Here is a 23246-nt window from a genome sequence, read left to right as displayed (position 1 = left end):
GTTATACTTATGAATATGAATAAAAATATTTACCTTGTGTTTCTTGACTTTGCTGTGCCTCTCCAGAAGTTCCTTTCTGCAACCTTTTGATGAGCTCTATCTTATTGCCTTGAATTGAAAGTTTCTTTGCCTTCAGTTTATCTTGTATTGCCTTCACTGACAATTCAGACAGCTGTAAACGCTCTACTAGGTCATGTTTTTTACCACTTACAGGTAAACTTTTCTCTCTTAGTTTTTCTTTCAGCTCTGGTACATTCATGGACTTGACGGATTTCTTGGAGCCAGGCATATTTATTGGAGCTAACAAACAACATACAAATAAGTAAGATAGTGCTGTAATACTGTGGATTATTAATGTCTGTCAAAATTAACTTGAAATGAGAGAACGTTGGCTAACTTATCTAGTAGTATAGTCCTGCTTGGACAGTAATTCAGACTAAATTGTGACTACTGACTAGTACTGCCACTCTTCAAAATTTAGTTTTCCAAGTTATTCTGTCTGCATCGCAACTAATAGTAATATTAGTATACTAACAAGACCCCCACACCCACCCTCGATTAGACACTGGTGTTCACATGGATGCATTTGCAAATTACATAGAAGGGACACATGTCACGGTATTAGATACAAATTCATGACAACAATATCCACACACACACACACACACACACACACACTCTGCAATGCAAAGCAATGCAACGCAACGCAATACAATACAATACAATACAATACAATACAATACAATACAATACAATACAATACAATACAATACAATACAATACAATACAATACAATACAATACAATGCATGAGTAATACTAATAGCAGCCGTAAACAGTGGAGAAGTGTCTGTGGTGTATACATTCCAATCAATTGCCCTAATCAAACTTGCAACAATGTATCAGTGCCGTCCTCTGACAGCTGTGGTATGTCACTGACAGTTTTGTGGAAGCTCGTTGCTTTCTTTCCTCACCGCCGGTTTCCTCAACATTCAAATATATATATATATCATGATTTTGTGTTTTTCGACCATGAACATGAATACCCCAAAATGGCGGGAAATTTCAGAAAATTGCCCCATAAACATGGTAGAGCCGTGGAAATACAAAAACATTGTATACTAGTAACAAGTTCCACTCATACATTCACACACTTCAAAAATCAACAATTTTGGTCAGTACGTGCCTGCAGCTGCAATAACTTGGAAATAGGAATTCTCGAAAAGCAATCGGACTTCCCGCGATAGTGTGACAAGATAGTGGACCCTCTAACGGGAGCTTACTTTTACATGTAAAAGATTTTTAAAAAACCACAGTCACTTGTGGGCGGTTATTTTACTTTGGGCAGGCTAGCATACCAGATGTCATGTCTCGCTACGGGGTTAGTTGATGGAAACAAACCAATTATAAAAGTTACGATTTGATAACAAACTACTCTGATTCGTGGCCTACAATTACAAGCTACTGTGACAGCAACATCATGATTAGTCCTGCTTGCATGCAGCAGGTGCACGCGCGCGCGTTTCGCGGGAATAAGGAAGGGTCGACTTAATCCGTATGCAAGCAGGACTACGTGTTGATTAACTGCAATAATTGTAGCGCTTGCTGTAATTTTGAGGGTTTTTTCGTCTGTTTTGGCGACTTTTCAAGTTTTTGGTTAGGTGCGGGTTAAACACCAAAAAAAGTCGCCAAAACAGACGATAAATGGCAAAGAGCATTATTCATTGCCATGAATTTAACCTAAAAATGTTAGTGTCTTACGTTTGTAAGATGAGTGCAATATTTTAGCTTACAAAGAAAGCATTTCAAACTCAGTAACAGTAGTGTTATTTAGCTTTGTAACACATGATTGGAAAATATGATTGCAAATAGTTACGTAATATCATATCTATAATGGAATGAAATTAAAAGTCCTATCTGTCAACAAAAGCGGAAATATTTAATATCATCTAAAATAGCCTCAAAATAGCCCTGCATGCATCACCCATGAATCTTTTGGACTAATTTTGGGTGTGCTTTTTATTATTCTCCCAACCGAAGAATAGCTATTTTTGACATTGCAAGTAGATTACCCAATATAATATATTTATTCGAATTGTATAATTACATATAAAGCAACTATCGATTTTCTTCCCGTTTTTTTTCACGGCTCTCAGAACTGTCTTTCGTATACGCTTGAGTAATCGATTAACTATTTACAAAAACTTAGGGTGCTTTAAGACTCCATTTACCGCCCATGAGGGCGTAGTGTAGCGAAGAAATCCTAGGAGAAGATGTCTTTCGAGGTGGAGGTGTGTACGCTTGCTTTCGGGTTAATTTTGCTTATTATTTGCTTCCAATCTCATTACTCTTTGCTTCAGACATTACTAAGAAAGGTTACGGGTGACAACAAACCAAAACAGATGCCGAGCGACGATTTCCAAGGACCGATATCATGCTTGCAAGATTTGCCAATGGAGTGTTTGGTGAACATTTTCGAGTTTCTAAATGAACAAGAACTGTGTGTTGTTTCTCTTGTATGTAAACATTGGAACTCAGCAGCTCGGATGCCAAGTTTATGGCAACATGCAGATTTTCGTCTCGTCAACAGACATAAATATCCCTCAAAACCTCGCAATTCGTCACATTTGGAGCTATCAAAACGGTACAAGGAATATACTGCACACTTATTAGCAAAGAACGCCACGATAAAACATATCAGTTTTGACTTGGATTTAGACTCCGACTACGAGACGGTGGCAGAGTTAGTATCATCTGGCCGATGTCGTGGGTTAGTATCAGCCGACATGAAGTGGGCTGATTCTTGGGACTATCGTCGCTGGAATAAACTCGAAGACCAGCTTCTACTATTTCATTCATTCCTTGTACTTCTGGGGTCATACTGTCCCAAACTAGAAATTATCAGAACTCAATTCAACTGGACTGCAGAGTCGTTAGACTATCTCCTCCAGTTCAGGAACCTAGAAGAAATTGAACTCTCCAGTATACCAAGAGTTCACCCAGTAGGGAGACAACACATTGAAGCTGTGTTAGCAACTTGTAAATACCTCAAAAAGTTCAAGATTGATGCCAGGATTCTACCAGAACTGGTCTACAAGTACACATTCAAATCGAACTCACTTCAAGTTTTAGACATCTCAATGTCAGTGAACCTCTTTATTGTAGAGATGGAGCTACCACAGTTACACACCTTTGTTGCTAAGCATTTCACTTGCTATCAGAAATACACTGATACATGTTTCTTTGCTGTCTTACAGCAAGGATGTCCAAGTATTGAGTGCATCAATGATGTGAAAAGTAGTTTACCAGGGTTTGCTAACTTCGGACTTACAAGGCAACAAGAATGGAATTTGAGAATTTGTTACTGTTCAAAACATTGTGGAAATGGAAGAAACCTACAAGATATGGAGTTATGAATGGTCAATGTAATATGCACAACTCTCCAGACATCATTTACAAATTTGTTTTCAATGTAGCAGTAACAATTTACATGTAGGCATGTGTTCAAATATGAACTGCACTGTTTGTTTGTCTTTCAATTGGTTAACCAACTCAAAAAAAAATTGAGACAAGTGGAGAAACTAAACATTTGCTGTCAAGAGTTATTTTAATCTGTAAGTTGTATATAGTTGTGGTAATCAGTTTGTGAACTAAAAATTAACTCACTGTAATTTCAAATTCAAGTTTATGTTTATATATACACCAAGACAGAGTACTTATTACTAGTGCAACAGTCTTCCCTTGTGTGATGGCTCATCAAGGCTAGAAATAAGGGTGTCTTACTTGTCCCAGACAAGTGATTTGAAGCTTTGGGCAAGGGGTTTTAAAAATTACTTGTCCCTATAGACAAGTAGAATTTCTCATGGTTTTCAATTTTAAAACCTCTTACTCATTCTAATATATGTAAAAGTTTTCCTGTGCCTGCAGAAACTTTCAAAGTGATATTTTAATATATGAATGGAAGCATACAAATGATTAGTCAGCCTAGATTTCCTGAGTTTACTCAAACTGGAAGTAAGGTTGTGGCAACTCACTTGCTGACAAAGACTTATCAAAAGGGATATGTGAATACTATTTACCAAAAAAAATATCTACTTTATGGACAGGTACTTTCTTATTTGGACAAGTGTTTTTTAACTGGACAAGAATTTTTTTTCCATTGTTTTGAGCCCGGCTCACAGACAGTAGAATAGTAGATTGTATGGCACAGGAAGAAGTTATGGCCTTTAAAACTGCTAGGCCATTAACCCTTGCAATAAACACATACACATTTACTCTTTGTATGTATAGCTTATATTGAACCATCAATGTCACTATAGGTAATAATGATTTATATGAAGTAATTGTTTTTGTGCTCACCCAATTATTTTTTCATGTGATCAGCATGTGGTAAACAGTCTAGAAGAAAAAAAGAGATGGAAATGCTTTATAGATTCTTCCATATGACTCAATTCAAATGACACAATTTTTGCCTAGGGAATATGTTCATCCTGCGTTGTTGCTTGTGCATACATTTAATGTCATCATGATTGTTTACACCAAACAGATTTGGTGAATTATCACATTAAGTGTGTACCTTTATGAAATGATAAATATTGAAACTCATTTCATGTTCTACATATTTGTAAAGAAAATTATGTATTTTATGATGTCTTTACATATTTAAAGTTTTCTATACATATCGGAATGAGGACAATTAAGTATATATATGTGTGTGTGTATGTATGTATATATATATATTATTTGAAAAATTCACATATATCTACGTATATCTATTAGTAATATGTATTGAATATTTATTGGTATTCTTGGTATACAACTTTTACTCTCAAATTTTGAACTGTAGTTAAAATTTATATTGAAATGTAATGATCAGTATTCATCAAAGTTCCTCCATGGGATTGTGCACATACAATACTACCAGCAGTCCTACTTAAACAAATCTGGCACACCACTGTGCAATGTACAATGTATGGTTTATTGCAGAATTGAAACATGAGAAATGAAAATTTACCACTTTTGAAAACTGTAAGTAAAAGTTTCATTAATAATTTGGATAGTATTTTTGATGTGTAGAACATATATATATTATCTTTGTACATGTACCACGGATGGAATATCATGAAGTATATTCATACATTTTATTGTTTGATACAGGACAGGACAACTTAATGCTTTATCCGAATCCTTCTTTTGTCAGGATTTTTTTATTCACAGATTTGCATTTTGCAAAGTGGTAATTTTAATACTTTTGAATTGAATATGTACATGCATGTATAAATAACTTGTGTATGTTTTATTAGTGTAATTACATTTTAAATTGCTACTGCAGTTGAACATTTGTAGCAAAGTCATTGTCACAATCACATCCATCCAGAATTTGTTAAGAAAACATTAAAAATTCCATTTTTAATGAATTTTTTGTGCAAGTATTAATTTTAATATAAAACAAGATTTTGAGTAATGATATTTTTTCATGTCAAAACTAAAAGTCTCAAATGTATTTAAACAATTTCAAAAGAGCAAGAATTTTGTGCGAATTTTTCTTGTGGCAAAATGTTGGCAATTGAAATGGCACGGTACTGCAATTATCTGCAATGCCCATATTTGGGCAAAGCAATCGTTCCAACTCAGGAGTCTGTTGTTGTTGAAAATATCATAACTAAGTGCAATCCAATATATGATTATATGTCATAGATGTGAGATGTTCAAAGCATATTATTTTATATGTATAATAAATTGTGAATGATGTTTATTTTTCTGAGTCTGGTATTTCATTCAATTAATAGAATTCCAGTGATAGATGTTTGTGTATGTCGTAGCAAACTGGTAAAGATACAAGAAATGAAAAGTTTTTATTTTGATTTTGCACATTTGGAAGAACCATTTATTTCAAGAAATCACATTACATCACAAAGTCTGTATACTCTCTCTGCTATACAGTGCAAGATGTGAGGCCGGTGAATATTCTGTACTGATTACATGTCATTGTCATTACATCACAGTCTGTATACTCTGCTATACAGTGAGGCCAATGAATATTCTTTTACAAGTCATTACATCATTATACTCTGATATACAATGTAAGATGTGAGGCCGATGAATATTCTGTACTGATTACAAGTCATCATTACATAATAAAGTTTGTATACTTTGATATACAATGCAAGATGTGAGGCCGATGAATATTCTGTACTGATTACAAGTCATCATTACATAATAAAGTTTGTATACTTTGATATACAATGCAAGATGTGAGGCTGGTGAATATTCTGTACTGATTACAAGTCATCTTTACATAATAAAGTTTGTATACTCTGATATATAGTGCAAAATGTGAGACTGATCAAAATTCTACACTAATTACAAGTCATTGTCATTACATAAGTCTACATAATGATAATGTTGATATCCAGTGTCAGATGTGTTGCTGATGAATAAAGTCATTGTCATTACATTTGAATACAGATACATTTACATAAATAAAACCAATTCTCAGCATTGTACATTGGATGTAATTTATTTCCTCCCGTTTTGTAAATTCAAATGTTACAAATGATCACTTTTCCCTGCTACCTTACAAATGTATCATTTCTGATAACTATGTGGCAATATGCAAACATTCCGACAACATGTACATTACATATTCTCACTATGTGCATTAATTAAGTGTAATTTATTCCATCCAGTTTTGTAAATACAAGTGATATACTGTTCTAAATCTTCTATGTGCCCATAGCTCTCTCTCTCCCCAACATCTATGATGTGCCCTACTACTTCACTACTTCTGATATTGTGGCAAAATGCAAACATCCACACATAAATGAAACACTGATTAATCTTGGTGTAATTTGATATATTCTGAATATATTCAATTCAGTTAATGTAAATTCAAGTGATGCAATACTCTTCTATGTGCCCAACTACTTCATAACATTGTGGCAACATGCAAACACAATTTCTTATATTTCAATTTTTTAACAAATTTTCTGTCGTAAGCATATTGATTACACCTATTCCTTCATTGTTTGCAGCGTAGTAATAATTATGATTCAGGGGTATCCCAGCACACCTCTACATCAAACTAATTCTCATTCATTAAAGAATCCTAGTGCATAGGTGAATTACAAAACACAAAACATATTTTTGACATTTGCACAAAATTTACAGATATTCTCTCTCAACATTAATTTCACAGCTTTATGAATACTGCAGCATAATCGTTTTCAGTATGTATTACATAAAGTTTACAAATGTTTACTTTGATGAATCAGTGTGTTGAATACAATGTATGCATTGCAAGACAATCATCTGTAACAATGGCAACCAATGGAGTTTTTTGACAATGCTGCACATATATGAACAATCACTGTTTTTTCACTACAATGCCATGGTAATATATAACTCATGTGATAATGAAAGTATTGCTGACAACATTCAGTGAGTACCCTTCACAAATGATGCATAAAATCCAAGATAAATCAATTTTTTAAATGCTGATAAATTATTTCAGGAATGTAAGTACATTTCTCTGTGTCAGATTGAGTTCATATCTTGATGAAGAAGCTATGTTTAAACTGCTAGTGTACTGACATTAGCCAGGTACCATCTCTATTCAAAGACACTTTTCATAGCTCTCCTTTCCAGATAAGCAGGGACCAAGCTACATTGTACATTAGTATGCAGCTAAAAACCAACTGGTTTACTATTTGAAGGAATACCCAGGATTCATGAAATGAATTCATACATTACGTACTAATAAAACATTCATGATTTGCTCCAATCTGATTAAAATCCGATGTGGTGAAAGCGGCTAGATGTCCTTATTTACCTCTATTCATCGTGTTGTGACATTTGTTTTGTTCGGAGTGATCGCCGCGGCGATCACTCCGAACAAAACAAATGTCACAACACGATGAATAGAGGTAAATAAGGACATCTAGCCGCTTTCACCACATCGGATTTTAATCAGATTGGATTTGCTCTGACATGGTCTATACCATTGCATCAATTCATTTTCAAACCATATTATCAACCCTACAGTGTATACATTCTTGGATATGTTTCCTAGGCATTTAGGCCAGCAATCAATAAAATGAATTACAAATGAATAAACATTACACTTATATACTGCTAGCCATAGTAATTCTATAATCTACATGCTGACACTATCTTTGACATAAAAAAAAATTCATCACAATTAAAAGAACATATGATTTTGCAGTAAATGAAAATAATTATGAAGACCAATTATCAATTGTATGGATATATTCAAATTTTCACACTCAATAAGTTTCATGTGTTTTTTGATATCATGTCATGCTGTACATAAATCTTCCACTGATATGGTCTTTACACAAAAATAGTACACAGCTTTCAAAAAAGACTGATTTCAAAGATTAAAGGAAGACTCACAACATAACACAAATCAGTGTTATTGTCCTTAAATGATAATTAAAAATATATATTTTTACAATTTTTTTTTACGTTTGGCAATCCAGATTGAAAAACAGGAGAGCGAAAATAATCAATATAAAAATAACCCAATATCATTAAGAAAATATTTTTAATACACTGATTGATACATTAGTAAGCAAGCCAAACTTCCCTTTTTTTAACCTCTAAATGTGTATTACAGCATACATCCTACATGATGTAGGGTTTATGATTACAGCTAACTTTTAACACTGTTACTGTTACCATTATCAACAAGTGCCATTAAATCTCAGTTCAACGGTTGATTCCTTTTCTGGATAACTATGATGATTCCCCTACAACTTAAATACATGTAGTGGGGTTTTCTTTCTATTTTTTGACACAATTTGAAAGTCTGCAGCATCTAGTTTTGACATGAGAATGGAAACTGTGGTATACATATACATGTGTACAGTAAACATGTCTTTGAATCACATGAGTGGCACTTTACCTGGTAGATATGTACATGTACATGTACATATGATGATATGAGCTCCTTGGTGGGTTTGGGTTATGATTGGGATGGGGGGGGGGGGGGGGGGGGGGGGGGTTACATGTGACGTTCAGCCTACAGACTTCAGCCTTCATGCCCAAAACTTAACTTAGCGATTATTAAAGACTGTTTGCACTATACACAATAACTCATCTTAATATACTTTTAATTCTGCAAGAGCAGAAATAACAAATTTTAAAAATATAACACACAAAAAACATTTGTGAAAAGCATCTGATGAGTGAACTCATTGTATTGCATATGAGTACATGATATGAAGTAATGTAACATTTCTTAGCAATAATACTGTAAGGAATTGGTCCTCAATATTTGTGCAGTTTGCGTCTACTTTTAGCCACCCATAGTATGAAAAGATGATGTTGTTCATCTGATTGTATACCCAGTACTGGTTACTCTGAGACTTTCAAATCTTTTGCCACCATAGTAGAACAGATAATATTCATTTGGTTTCTGTTTTGTTTGAATCTTTCCACTGCTTGGTCTTTGGCTTTATCTAATGCATACAGGTCCCTGAAATCAAATCAAACATACAATGACATTATAACGACATGTATCTTACCAATAATATCATGATGACAGAAGTGTAAAATATGTCAAGAACTGTTTTGAATTCACTTAGTCTGTTATGAGGTGCTCTTTTGCATCAGTCAACCCCTTTGAGGGCTTAGTGACACGACATCTCTTACAATTTAGGAGTCACTTTGTGATGTGATCATAATAAACAGCACCATCTATCATAGCATGAACAAGACTGACAGTTTGCAGTCAAACGCTCTCATCTGAACAGCGCCATCTATCATTGAGTGAACAAGACTGACAGTTTGCAGTCAAACGCTCTCATCTAAACAGTGTCATCTATCATAGCGTGAACAAGACTGACAGTGTGCAGTCAAAAGCTCTCAGCTTATGAAATTTTGTTGCCTATGTTTTGCTAAATTTCTAGTTTTCATTTCAGAGGATTACATATGAAATTTACCTGTATATCGGTCTGACAAATTTCATTCTTCCTTGCTCTGTTACAAAGTCTAAAGCTAACGGAATCACTTCTTCCATTCCACCTCTTATACACATTCTGTACCACCTAGTAATCAAATAAGAAACACAGAACAAGAATGTCAATCTTGAAATAAAGTTATTATTACATACGTACCAGTGATTACTTGCACTGGCACTAGTGCATACCAGTAGCATTTGCACTGCAGTGCAATACCAAAAATATTATTGCATACCTGTATGCTAATGACATGTAAATGAGGGTGTATTACTTCTTGTACATGAAATCATGTACACAGTGATCACATAGTAGGATTTTTAAGGAAATTTGCTGTTTCAGATAAATGTTATGATATTAACAGAACTCCACGCCAGTTAGGTGCCAGTGTTGGTACTTGGGGGTATTTGCACTCGTGTTTGCAGTGTTTTCTGCTACACATTTATGAGCATACAGCTGCAGAGAATACTGCAAGCACAAGTGACAATACCCTGAGTACGCCACACTTGCACTTACACTTCATGGGGTTGTGTCAAAGTAGCTTACATATCAAACAAGGATGCTGTTATTCAAGTACTGCTGGTATCAGACACAATATGTCCCATATAGGCCTTCTGTTTTTGAAGTCAGGCTATCAAATGAGACAATGCTTTATCCAAAAGAATACAGCTTTAAAATGTATATTTTTGTGTATCTACTTACCTGAATCTGATCTCAGAATTCTTGCTTGAGTTGAGACTGTAACACTTCTCCATAGCTTTTAAAGTGTCCAATGACAACGGATCCTGTGAACATAAGACAAATTATCATGTATGGAGCAACAGACATCAAGATGACCTTGTTTGAACTTGAAACCATCAACATGACCTTGTTTGAACTTGAAACTATCAACATGACCTTGTTTGAACTTGAAACCATCAACATGACCTTGTTTGAACTTGAAACCATCAACATGACCTTGTTTGAACTTGATACCATCAACATGACCTTGTTTGAACTTAAAACCATGACAACGACCTTCTTTGAACTTTACAACAAACATCACTACAACCTCATTTGAACTTTAATATAAACATCATCATGACCTTATTTGGACTTGTGTCCTCGTTTGAACTCACAACCACTAACATGACCTATCTGCAATGATGAGAATATACAGATTATACACATTATTAAAACACTTTACCTGTAGCAGGAACTGAGACAGAAATTCAATTTTCTGTCCAGTAGTGAAGTCTTTCAAATCATCAGCTTTAAACTGATCCAATTCAGTAGCTTTAGCCTGTTGAATAAAGACAAGAATCAACATCATTGTCAAATATATAATAGTGACTATGATATACATATCACAGTATATAAACTGACACTGTTTTTTGGCCAGAAAATGGAGCACTTTCCAGCCTGATCATGCAAAGAATGGCTTGATATTGTTGTCTAAATTGTATCATTTGCTGTTTATTTCATTGAACATCCACAATTGCTGATCAACTATGGATCAAGAAAGTGAACTATATAACAAACACACCTTAAGTTAGTACACTCTGCAATATAAATTTGATCATTGTTTTTCATCTTATGTTGGGAAAGTATTGAATCAAATGTTATTATTAACAGGCTACTTGTAAATCCTTCTTTGAAGAGTTCCTTCAAAGAAAATGCCTTTGGAATTTAGCAATACATATAATTGTTAAAACTAGTTAATAAGAAAATAATGTCTTCCATGTTTTTTCTATATTATTGCTTTCACTGTATACCTCAAAATCAGAACAATTCCAAAAGTGCCTTCTTTTTATTCCTATATATTTTTCCTTGATACCCCACCCCCACCCCACCCCACCCCAAACATACAGTACACACTTAATTAATCTCCCATAGAGTGATATAATTTTAACATCTATATGTATACCTACCTCTCGCCACCTCTTGGCCAATGTTGTACAAGCATCACTCAGAGTTGTGTCATACCTTTGAGAGAGAGAGAGAGAGAGAGAGAGAGAGAGAGAGAGAGAGAGAGAGAGAGAGAGAGAGAGAGAGAGAGAGAAGTAATAGAGAAAAGTAATAACATTATACTGAATGAATCATGTACTCAATAAACCTGTCAAATAATGTACCTTGAACACTTGAGAAATGAACACATTCTAATACTTACTCTGGTTTTAGTGGTGGCATACCAAGTGTATGGAACCATGTCGTCCAATCAACTGTGAATACTTCATAAATGAACACATTTCTAATACTTACTCTGGTTTTAGTGGTGGCATACCAAGTGTATGGAACCATTTCGGCCATTCAACTGTGAATACTTCATAAATGAACACATTTCTAATACTTACTCTGGTTTTAGTGGTGGCATACCAGGTGTATGGAACCATGTCGGCCATTCAACTGTGAATACTTCATAAATGAACACATTTCTAATACTTACTCTGGTTTTAGTGGTGGCATACCAGGTGTATGGAACCATGCTTTCCAGTCTACCTTGTCAAATACACCCTCAGCAACCTGAAAATACATGAAGCAAATAATGCACCTTAATCTTATATAGTACTTCCTAAAACTTTGACTACAGTGGCAAGCTAGATCTCAGCTTACTAAAGAATAGATTGATACAAACTAAAACTATCATTGTTCAACGTGGTAGATTACACAAGTGGCTGATAGCAGTGTCTCTGTTGTGCCAATCTAACCACCCTGTAATCAAGATAGTGTAAACATTGGAAGTACACTGCAAGATCATAGAAGTCATCAGAAACACCACCCTACTGTGAGTACCCATTCAATAGCTTATATCAACATGTCACAAAAATAGTTTTAGTTTGTATCTATCTTAGTAAGCTGAAACATCAATTGCTACTGTCATAATATGTTCCTTACAACAAAATAGACTGTACAAAATTACCAAATGAATTTATATTTTTTCACAGAAAATACTAAAGTAGAGATCTTTATGGCCCACCATGATGATGTTCCACAGAAACATTAAAGAAAGGCATAACACAATACTTTGCATTAAATTTCCATGAAATTATGTATAAAACATTATATTTCCATGATATCAAAAGTAACTAGAAACATATGAATTTGTCATCATTTTCTATTCAAAAGTTGTACTAAACAAGACACATACATTTGACATGTCTAAATACCTTGTCTTTGAAGAACGAGAACAAATAATCCTTCCATTCTGCAGTTGTTAGACATTTATATTTGAAATTGTCTATGTAGCTTCTTAGGAAGGGTTCAAACACCTCTGTAGAAATATAAAACACAATACAGATGTACGTAATTCATATATGGGTTTACCTTCAATATAAATTTTGTATAATGAAATCAAATACAGGTGTATATAAGTGACACAAACTGAGTTTATATGCATATGAAAATACTTGCAAAAAGACTCATTACACTATTCTAGTATAAGGTTAATGTCAATGCATGTCTTCTATAACACTAAAATTGTCTGCTGGTATTGTTAGAAATGTTGATTTCATAGTAAGGATTTCCTCAACATTTTTCAATATACTTGTAATAAATTACGTTGTCGGATCGTTTATAAGTTATATCTTAATACCAAGTGTGAGTCCAGTCAATTGCAACTGTTGGTAAGTATGTTTCAGTAAGTAGAATACTGCGATTACCTATCAAATATGCAGTGAAAACACTAAGGCCCTAAAATGTATTCACTCAACTTGTGCCCCTTTAATATATGGGTTTCAACATAAACTTTTGTGTCATGAAATCAACTGATGTTGTAATACATAAAACTGCATAGGATCATCTAAATTTATGCACAAAAAATAAACCTTTTTTGTCTAGTTTTGAGAAGTCAAAAACCGATATCATTCTTTTAGCATTTGTTTTTAGATATAAATAATCCCTATTGTTAGAGATGTTATTGCAAAATTGAGCTAATTTTTAATAAACATGTTATCTATTTTTAACAAGAAAAAAGAAATTTATTATAATATTAAATAGTCACAAAACCACGTAAATTTATTTAATGAAAAATCCTCATTTCTCATTCAACTCACCTGGACCTCCTACTAGAGTCTCTAAATAAAAGAGCAATGCAGACCCCTTTTCATACGGAACTGAGGAAAATGCATCATCAGGGTCAATGCCCTCCAAGTCTGGTACAAGATGGGTGTGAGGATTGGTATCACCAAATGCAGCAATCTGTGTATGCAATAGATAGTAAAATAGTGTATGTGGTAGGGTACTGGCTAAGGGCGAGATATGGACATTCACCTTGGATTTTTTATTAAATAAACAACTTGTGCAGCAACATAGTCCAAGTCAGTGTGTGTAACTCAATAAATTGCTAAAACTCAAACCTGTAAAAAGTTACTGTATGTACAGGCACTGGTTTGTAAACAAAATGGATAAATACAAGTGCACTTAGTAGTTTTTAATCGAAAGTAAACACATGTAATCAAAAATATTTATGTATGGTGATGTTTCAATAAGGAAGCAACAGAGGCATGCAGACTGAACATGTCACTATGATTACTTGTTTTTACCCAGTTTGTTTTAATACAAATCACTTCCTTATATGCATACATGCATGTAAAATGTTATGTGTGTAGTACATACATACATACATACATGCATACATGCATACATGCATACATGCGTACGTACGCTCGTACATACGTACGTACGTACGTACGTACGTACGTACGTACGTACGTACGTACGTACGTATGTACATACATATATACATACATACATACATACATACATACATACATACATACATACATACATGTACATACATACATGCATACATACATACATGCATACATACATACAGACAGACACATACATACATACATACATACATACATACATACATACATACATACATACATACATACATGTACATACATACATACATACATACATACATACATACATACATGCATGCATGCATACATACATACATACATACATACATACATACATACATACATACATACATACATACATACATACATACATACATACATAGACAGACACATACATACATACATACATACATACATACATACATACATACATACATACATACATACATACATACATACATACATGCATACATGCATACATGCATACATACATACATACATACATACATACATACATACATACATACATACGCACATACGCACATACATACATATGTGCATGCATACATGCTTAAACACAAACTGATAGTTTATGTTGTTTAAAATAGTTTTGTTTTTTGTGTAGAAAAACATAGTACAGTTGCTGAATCAATTAAAAATCCCTAAAACATGCCATTCCTATTAATTTCCTATTAATGATCATTTATAACCCATAATTTTAGAATTTCAAAAGTGTGTCTGCGTAGTCTACAAAATAATGAACAGCTGTGAGAATCTGAAGAATTATGTGAAGGATATGAGACTGACATATATACAAACTTATTATTATATCTAATGGCAAAACACCGAACAGGTAAAACTTGTATGACATGTGTACAACCAAAAAAAAGCATGTAATACCTATGACCAGGCTTCAGGTATCACAGATGTGATAAATTTGTGAGATACGAAATTACAATAATGTGTTGAATGTCCACTGATTGTGTCAAGTAACGTTTAGCTCCAACATATGTACCCATTAAGCCAACAAAATGATAACACCAAGATGATTGAATAATAACATCTTATGACGTTGATTTTGAAAGTAGGCAATGCTTATTAAATTGAACTTACAGTATCTTGAAGAAAGTGCCAACCTCCTGAAAAATGAAACAAAATATAGTAAAAAATCAAACAGTGTAAATTACTGTCATATTATCATTACTTACATCATCAGCCAGGTCAGTCCAGCCTCCTGTAAATATATGTACCAGTACAGTAAATAGACTGAATGTCTCAAATACAAATCGTAAATGGTAATGAATACTGCTTAGAATAGATTGTAAAGAGGTGTTGTTACACTTGTGATCATACTTTGCTAAGAAATTAGTTTATAAGATAAGGTGCTAGTATTGGAGAACAAATTCTCTATGCCATTTTCAGGTCAAGTTGTTAGATTAAGACCCCTTTCTGCGCTTATCAAAAATAAAACATAGTATACATGCAATCACTTCTTAGTCACCTAACAAGAATTGAGTTCTCAAGTTCTTCTACTAGACCTAAATAATTTGCTATAACCTTTGACACAGTGAGATTTGCATTATTCACTCAATTTACCAGTTTAGGATGATTTAATAGTACATGTGAATGAGTGCTTTCATCATATCATAAACAGTGTAAATGATATTTGCAAAGTGTGTATGTCACGTATATAGTACATATGACAAATTTATCTCCCCCTTCCTAAACATACGTAGCCTGTACCATCACATTGTATACTCAGATTGTAACATACCAATAGCTTCAAAGTGTCGTGTCTTTTCCCCATGTAGACGGCCTACTATCTTTCTCTCTACAAACACAGTGTGGCCTTCATTTAACCAGAAATGTTCCCAAGTTCTGTTAGTCACCAAGTTTCCAGTCCAGCTATGTGATATTTCATGAGCAGCTACCTGATAAACACCAAAACACAAAGATATGAGATCCATGTTGATTTTTATTATTGTCACTTTCTTTCCTCATTCAAAATATGATATATGCATTCCATATTGATTTCATATTATTGTCACTGGCATACTATCCCCATTCAAAGTATGATTGCAGTCTGTCACATATCCTTCCTATATGTATGTATAGTTGTAACAAAGTTATACATTCTGTACACAGCTCATTATAACATGCATGAGCCAAGTCGAACAAAAAATATGGAATATATGCTCTCAATGTCATGACAACTCGCGCCTATGCCACGACAACGTATGTCTACATCACTGGTTCTGCTGTGTTTTAAATATGAGTCACAACTTCAAAATTGCCATTACTTTCCCCAATTGCTCTTTGCTATTACTGCTGGTATAATTATGTTATTCTCCAATATTTTTCTTCATCCAGCTGGAAAATACTCGTGACCTAAGGGTTGTCATAGTGATAAAGGCCCCTTAGGTCAGTCCTATTTTCCTTGGCTGAACGAAGAAAAATATTGGGGAATGACATCTAATTATTAGCCATTCAAGAAAAATATTTTTCCAAGACTATGTACTGTACCAATGATTTAGTTAACAACAACCCTCACTAATCATAAGAAGAGAAATACAAAATATGTTTATTAGGTTGCTACTCACATTTACAAGGGACCGATCTCCAGCCTGTAAATAAAAAGAAAGTTTAGTTTTACTTTTATGTTGATTTTAAAAACATCATGGAAAGACAACACAGATGAAGAATAAATATTGAGGACTAGATGTGCTAAGGAACCTTTCATTGAGCAGTCACTCAAGAGAGTAGTTTTCTAAAATCTCATGATACATTCCTATCCAGCAATATAGATTTCAAAAGCATAATTATCCCTCGACAACATGTATAACATTTTTGGTTGACACTTTGAAAGTGTGCCTTTACAACCTAGTAATCTATATTGGAATTTGTTGATGACCTTTTCCACTGAAGAACGTGAAATCTGATGAAGGCGAAGGCTTCATTTGCTTTATTTGCTGTATTTCATATCTACTATTTTTTTGTCCTTTTTGTTCTTTGTTTATACAATGGGTGACTGCCTTCAATTCCTCCTCCAAGCCTTCTCCTTGATTAGATTTTAATCACATTGCAGATATTCATACCTTACAATAGATCAATTTAGATAATTCCCTGCCAACTTACCACAATAGTTGGTGTCACAAATGTCAAACAAGGATTTTCCATTCCACCATATGGAAACGATGGTGGCAGGATCAGTAGATCATATTCTCCCCAGACATATGGACCACACAGCTCCTCAGCTGTTTGTATAAACTGCTCTGTCTGTAGAACAATCATGATTGGATTAACCATGTCAATTTGTATTCATTTGCTGACAATATGCATAAATCTTACTGGTTTCATAATTGACTTTCTGAGGTGACCTTGAGATATACATTGTTCTACTATTTAAATATCTTGAATCAGTATTTATTAGACTTCAACACATTTCAAAAAATAAAGGTGACAACTATACTATCAATACACTTTGTGTACTAATATGTTATTGTCTCCAAATACATTCATCATGCAAAAAGTCCATTGAAGGCTTCTAAAATTGCTGCAGTGGCAGTAACTTTTCAAGACCATTACTTTATAAATTACCAAATAATGTATACAAATATAGGTCACTCAAATATTTTTGTGAATATTACATTTTACAGTATTATCAGATTATTCTTTACTCTATTCCAACCTTTTTGTCAAATTTGAATCTACATTTGAATTAAACTATATTAAGTACAGAGTCTTAAACTTACATCAACAAATTCGTAGGCTGCAGCATCAACAGTTTCTTTTTCAGACCAAACACGTGATCTTGGTCCTATGACTCTGGAAAAGTAAAAATAAAATCATTGACAAATGTTTAAATAACACTAGAAAACACAGGAAAAGAATGAACATCATACATCTTGAAATTGTATAATACTTATGCAAACCTAATTATAGTTAGGTATTATTCCCAACATTTTTCTTTGTTGAGTCAAGGAAAATACAAGTGACCTAAGGGGCCTTGTAACTATGAGTCATGTGACAACCCTTTGGTCACATGTATTTTCCGGCTGAATGAGGATTGGAAGATAATATAATTATACCTAGTCAAGCATACATTATGAAAAAAAGGGGACGAGGAACAATGGCACTTTGGAACATTGTCTCATATTTCCTGTAGACACAGGTTGTCATGACATTGAACAATTAATCCATATTTTCTGTTCAAAGACAATAACATGGCTTGTGCATGGTATAATCTTTCTTACTTCTCAATGTTCTTCATTCTGCCTATGGCACTGCCATGCTAGCCAGAAATTTTAGTATCATATTTTGGTAAATTATACATTAGATAATGTACATGAATTTATGTGTCAACTAAAAAATAATAATTCTGAACACCGAATATTAGCATTACCTGCTTTCCAGTGCTCCAACTACTATGGCAATCAGATAGCTAGGTATGGGTACTTTCTGGTGAAATTTATAAGTCCATCTGGTCTTATCTCCACTAACTGGCTCCTCACCAACTCTCAATGCACTCATCAAAGCTGTGAGTTCTCGTGGCACTGTCACCTGTATAAAGGCAAGGCTTGAAATTAATGGCAGTCTCAGGATGCATTACCATTTGATTTGGTTCAGTATGTACAGAACCTTTGCAAAGACCCTTACAGATAAACATACCAAGATTTGACAGTCTCGTCACCTACATTTTAGGATACATAATAACGAGATCAACATACACATTTTTTTTCAACATTAAAATTTTATCTACATACTTTACCTTAGCATGGTAAGTTGCCTTGACAGAAGGTGCATCCTGGCATGGTATCATGCTTCGACAATGTATTGCCTGGAAAAAATAGCAACATATGCATTAATCATACCACTTAGTTTTACTGGAAAATTATTTCAATTATGAAAATTCTTTTTTAGACATCAAAATATGATTCATTGCTGACCTCATATTGTAAACAAACTTTTAAGGTTTTGTTTAGAAAACTTTTGATGGTTACAATATGTTATTACATATATACCAGAGATTACTTGCACCGGTGTGCTCACATACTACTGGTAATTTGCACTGCAGTGCAATATGGAAAACATTATTGCATACCTGCATGCACATGATATGCAAATGAGGATGTAATCCACACAAAAGCATGTGATCTCACAGTGTCATTTTTATGAAAACTTTTTGTTTTGGATAAACATATGTAACAATAACAGAACCCCATCCCACATAAGTCAGTGTGTTTGTACTCAGGGGTGTTTGCATTTATGCTTGCAGTGTTTTCTGCTGCACTTTCACTCACTATGCTCGTGAAAATAAAGTACTGCCATAGAAAACACTACAAGCGCTCGTGCAAATACCCCAGTACGCCACACTTGCACTCGCATGTCATAGGGTTCTGTCATATTCTGTTGTATACGTCATTCAGTAACCCTTTAGAATTTGTCAAACTAAATGGGAAAACAAAAGTTTACTATTAATACATGTACTATTATTAGCTTTTTCCTCTGAAAAAAACATTAAAGTTCCTGTTAAGGTTTTGTATAGAAAATTTTTGATAGTTCCAATATGTTATTACATATGTACCAGAGATTACTTGCACCGGTGTGCTCACATACTATTGGTAATTTGCACTGCAGTGCAATATTGGAAACATTATTGTATACGTATGGGAAATCAACATATGCTGTGTTAGTTGCTAATACAGTTTACAATATGAGGTCAGCAATGAATCATATTTTGAGGTCTAATCAACATAGACATCAAGTAAACAGTAACTGATGATAAGAGGAGAGTGATGAATTACCTGACACTGACTGAAGAGATATGGGTGTTTTTTACCAGCTGTTTGTTCTGGTTGTAACCACTGTAATGCACTGGCTTTAGGTGAAGTCCTGTACTGGACACATACTGTGGTCGTAGCATCCCTGAAAGTGTAAGAACAGCAGTAGTATGAATTTCTATGCAAGTTTCCTTTGAATTGATTCTTGCCGAAATATTTGTCAATGAAAAGTTCTATTTTTGAATCCACTTGAATTCAACGTTTTCTGTTGTATATACTTGTATTACTTTGTATATTTTTGTTGTGCTGTATATTTATTTATCTTTTGAAATGTTTTGTGTCAAATTGCTAATTTAAATAAACATTTATCATTTTCATTCTGAGGGTCCCTGGACAGATTTGGCTTGTCCTAACAGGGTCACCCATCATGTATCTATTTGTTATTTCTAAAAAACAGAACATATTATGATTATTATCATTACTATGTGTGCAATATCACAGCCAAGTCATTACCATGACAATGCAGGGCAATAATTTCTGACATTATGAGAATTTTGAATGCTGTTACAGATGCAATGGTTATACAAATCTTACACCATTAAAATATTATTTCTTTGCAGTAATTAATAATTAACATCTAAATCATTCATTAAACTTTGTACCTAAAGAAATAAGACAGCACTCACTGGTAAAAATTACCATGTAAAAGTTGTTTTGAAAACAATAAGTATTAACTGACAAAACATATCCATTCATATGACTAAAACTGATTTTGAGTCAACACACTGTTTAATATCAAGGGCATACATAATCAAATGTATATAAACAAAAGATATCTTAAAATTAACAATAATTGATATAATAACTGTAATATAGGTTTCCTGAATCAATGTACTATTGTATCTGAAGCATAAACACTGCAAGTCAAATAGTTGAGTGTATAAGTTATCAAACTCTGCATAGCAACTCTACCATTGGCAGTGTGCCATGTACCTATTAGTTACCGTATCCAACAAAAAGTTTAGTTTGTCCTTAAAGTATTCAAGCTTGTCATGCTATTTCACATTACAACTATTATATATCACCCAGAAAGTTCAGTCAAGCCAATTTTCTACTTTGTTGCCATATCTACACCTCATAAATAATAGCTAAACTTTTTTGTTTTCAAGACAAAACAGGCACATCTGTCAGACAGTGACTTCTAACATTTCAAATTCTATGCATGATACATGTTGGGTTTTGATTACTCAAAAGTTAGGTCAAAGGTCAAAGGTCAGAGGGGACATTCTTTGAAGACTACTGTAGTGTACTCCAAATATTGTTCACTTTTAATAGAAGGGAGAAAGTGAAAGCGAAACTAACTTTAACATATTTAATTCAGTAGTCCGAACACTTTTATTCTATGTGTTTGAAACTTTAATGCAGGAAATCATTTGCTACCTATAATTCTTTTGTAATCTTGAATCAACTTTGTCTTATGTAAGTTGACATCAAATTCAAGTATGGTAATTGTTTTCAATACAAATTAGAAAAAAGCCATCCATTGAGCTCACTTAAGCTGGCACTGTGTTATAACTTATTATACTACATACTTTGTATATATTTAACTGACTATATTTCCTACAAGAATTCTTTCTATGTTGACATGCTTGATTACTGTAATTCAATGTATAAATTAGCCAACCCTGACATGATACACATGATTTGCTTTCTTCAAATCTGCTCCAAGTGGATAACTCCAATTGAAATGATTGGATAAGGTTTTCAAGTCTGACTGCCAGCTGTAGTAGCTCTCTCAATTTTGTTTCATTTTCCCTCTAACAGCTGGGTTTATAATTTCTTCTCAATCATCTGTTAGATCATTCTATTAAAAAGATGGGGTTTTCACATAACATGTTAACATTAAAAGGATGTTTTGTCATTTCGTCGAGTTATAGTTTGTTATCTGTGTATCCGTATGTCAATAAGTCTTACAGGTTCAATTCTATGCTAAAATATTCCGAATGGTGTAATAAATTCAATAACATAAATTACTTATTCAAAGGACTTTTAAACTGTATATCCACTGGTGATCCAAAGGCCTTGACAGGCTCGCCAACAGTGAACTGCAGGTCTTTGCCATCCCCATCCTGTACACTGCTCACTGTGATCTCTCTGGTGTCCAACACCTAGAGTGTAAACCGAAAATTAAAATAATAATATTGTGTTTGTGACATACATTTTAACAAACACATTAGCTAACAAACATTATTACAATGCAATGTACAGTATGATACATATCAAAAGGATGGTTTTTCACATAAGTATAGCAAATCTACGCATACAACATGTGCATAATATTATTCTCTTATCTATATTTATTATAACGGTATACGTGGCGCGAGATAGGAAGATGATGATAAGGTAGGTTACAACATGTAATACAGACATACATAGTAATACATGTAATATCTTACCACATGAGTTACTCCGTCTTTCAAAATCTGAAGGTCCAATTTGGCAGTTCCACTCAATGTCTGACTCGTGAAGTCCACAGCTATGTCTAAATCGATGTTAGTAGTTGTAACATCTTCTAGGTTCGATAAGGTGTTTGGGTCCCTAGTACGAGCTGCAATATCTTCTGCCATTTTTTTGCCTTGCAGACGAGCTAATGAATGGTTACCGGGGGTGTCAACGTTGTCTATAGTACGTAGATCATGAAGAGAGGATAAACATCCGGGGGTAAACGTCCATGTTTGACATGCTGCATGTTGAGATATTTCATTGGATAATCACATAACTTGTTGCAGGTAATTTCAGATTAATTTTTAATTTTTTAATTCTGTTGATTTGGAAAGAAAATTCCATAACTTACAGGAC

At 33.8% G+C, this 23246-nt stretch overlaps 2 protein-coding genes across 2 annotated transcripts; one reads left to right on the top strand and one right to left on the bottom strand.

Moving 5' to 3' along the window:
- The first annotated feature begins 247 nt into the window (after positions 1-247).
- LOC144433584 (uncharacterized) lies at positions 248-3415 on the top strand. Its single transcript, XM_078121905.1, has 2 exons — positions 248-322; positions 2538-3415. The coding sequence occupies exon 2, from the start codon at positions 2546-2548 to the stop codon at positions 3413-3415; it is 870 nt and encodes a 289-aa protein (XP_077978031.1). The 5' UTR covers positions 248-322; positions 2538-2545.
- A 5660-nt stretch (positions 3416-9075) lies between these two features.
- LOC144445859 (leukotriene A-4 hydrolase-like) lies at positions 9076-23015 on the bottom strand. The gene is made up of 18 exons (XM_078135534.1): positions 22844-23015; positions 22422-22555; positions 20412-20532; positions 19376-19444; positions 19010-19167; positions 18360-18432; positions 17743-17883; positions 17208-17231; positions 16382-16538; positions 15721-15746; positions 14011-14155; positions 13126-13229; positions 12405-12481; positions 11890-11944; positions 11166-11261; positions 10682-10764; positions 9965-10069; positions 9076-9498 (listed from the first exon to the last, which is right to left on the bottom strand). The coding sequence occupies exons 1-18, from the start codon at positions 23012-23014 to the stop codon at positions 9378-9380; spliced, it is 1860 nt and encodes a 619-aa protein (XP_077991660.1). The 5' UTR covers position 23015; the 3' UTR covers positions 9076-9377.
- Between the last annotated feature and the right edge of the window lie 231 nt (positions 23016-23246).

The sequence above is a fragment of the Glandiceps talaboti genome, chromosome 1 (genome assembly GCF_964340395.1).
Source record: "Glandiceps talaboti chromosome 1, keGlaTala1.1, whole genome shotgun sequence".
Taxonomy (NCBI): Eukaryota; Metazoa; Hemichordata; class Enteropneusta; family Spengelidae; genus Glandiceps; species Glandiceps talaboti.
Note: the sequence above shows the minus strand (reverse complement) of the source record. Positions and strands in the feature narration are given on the sequence as shown.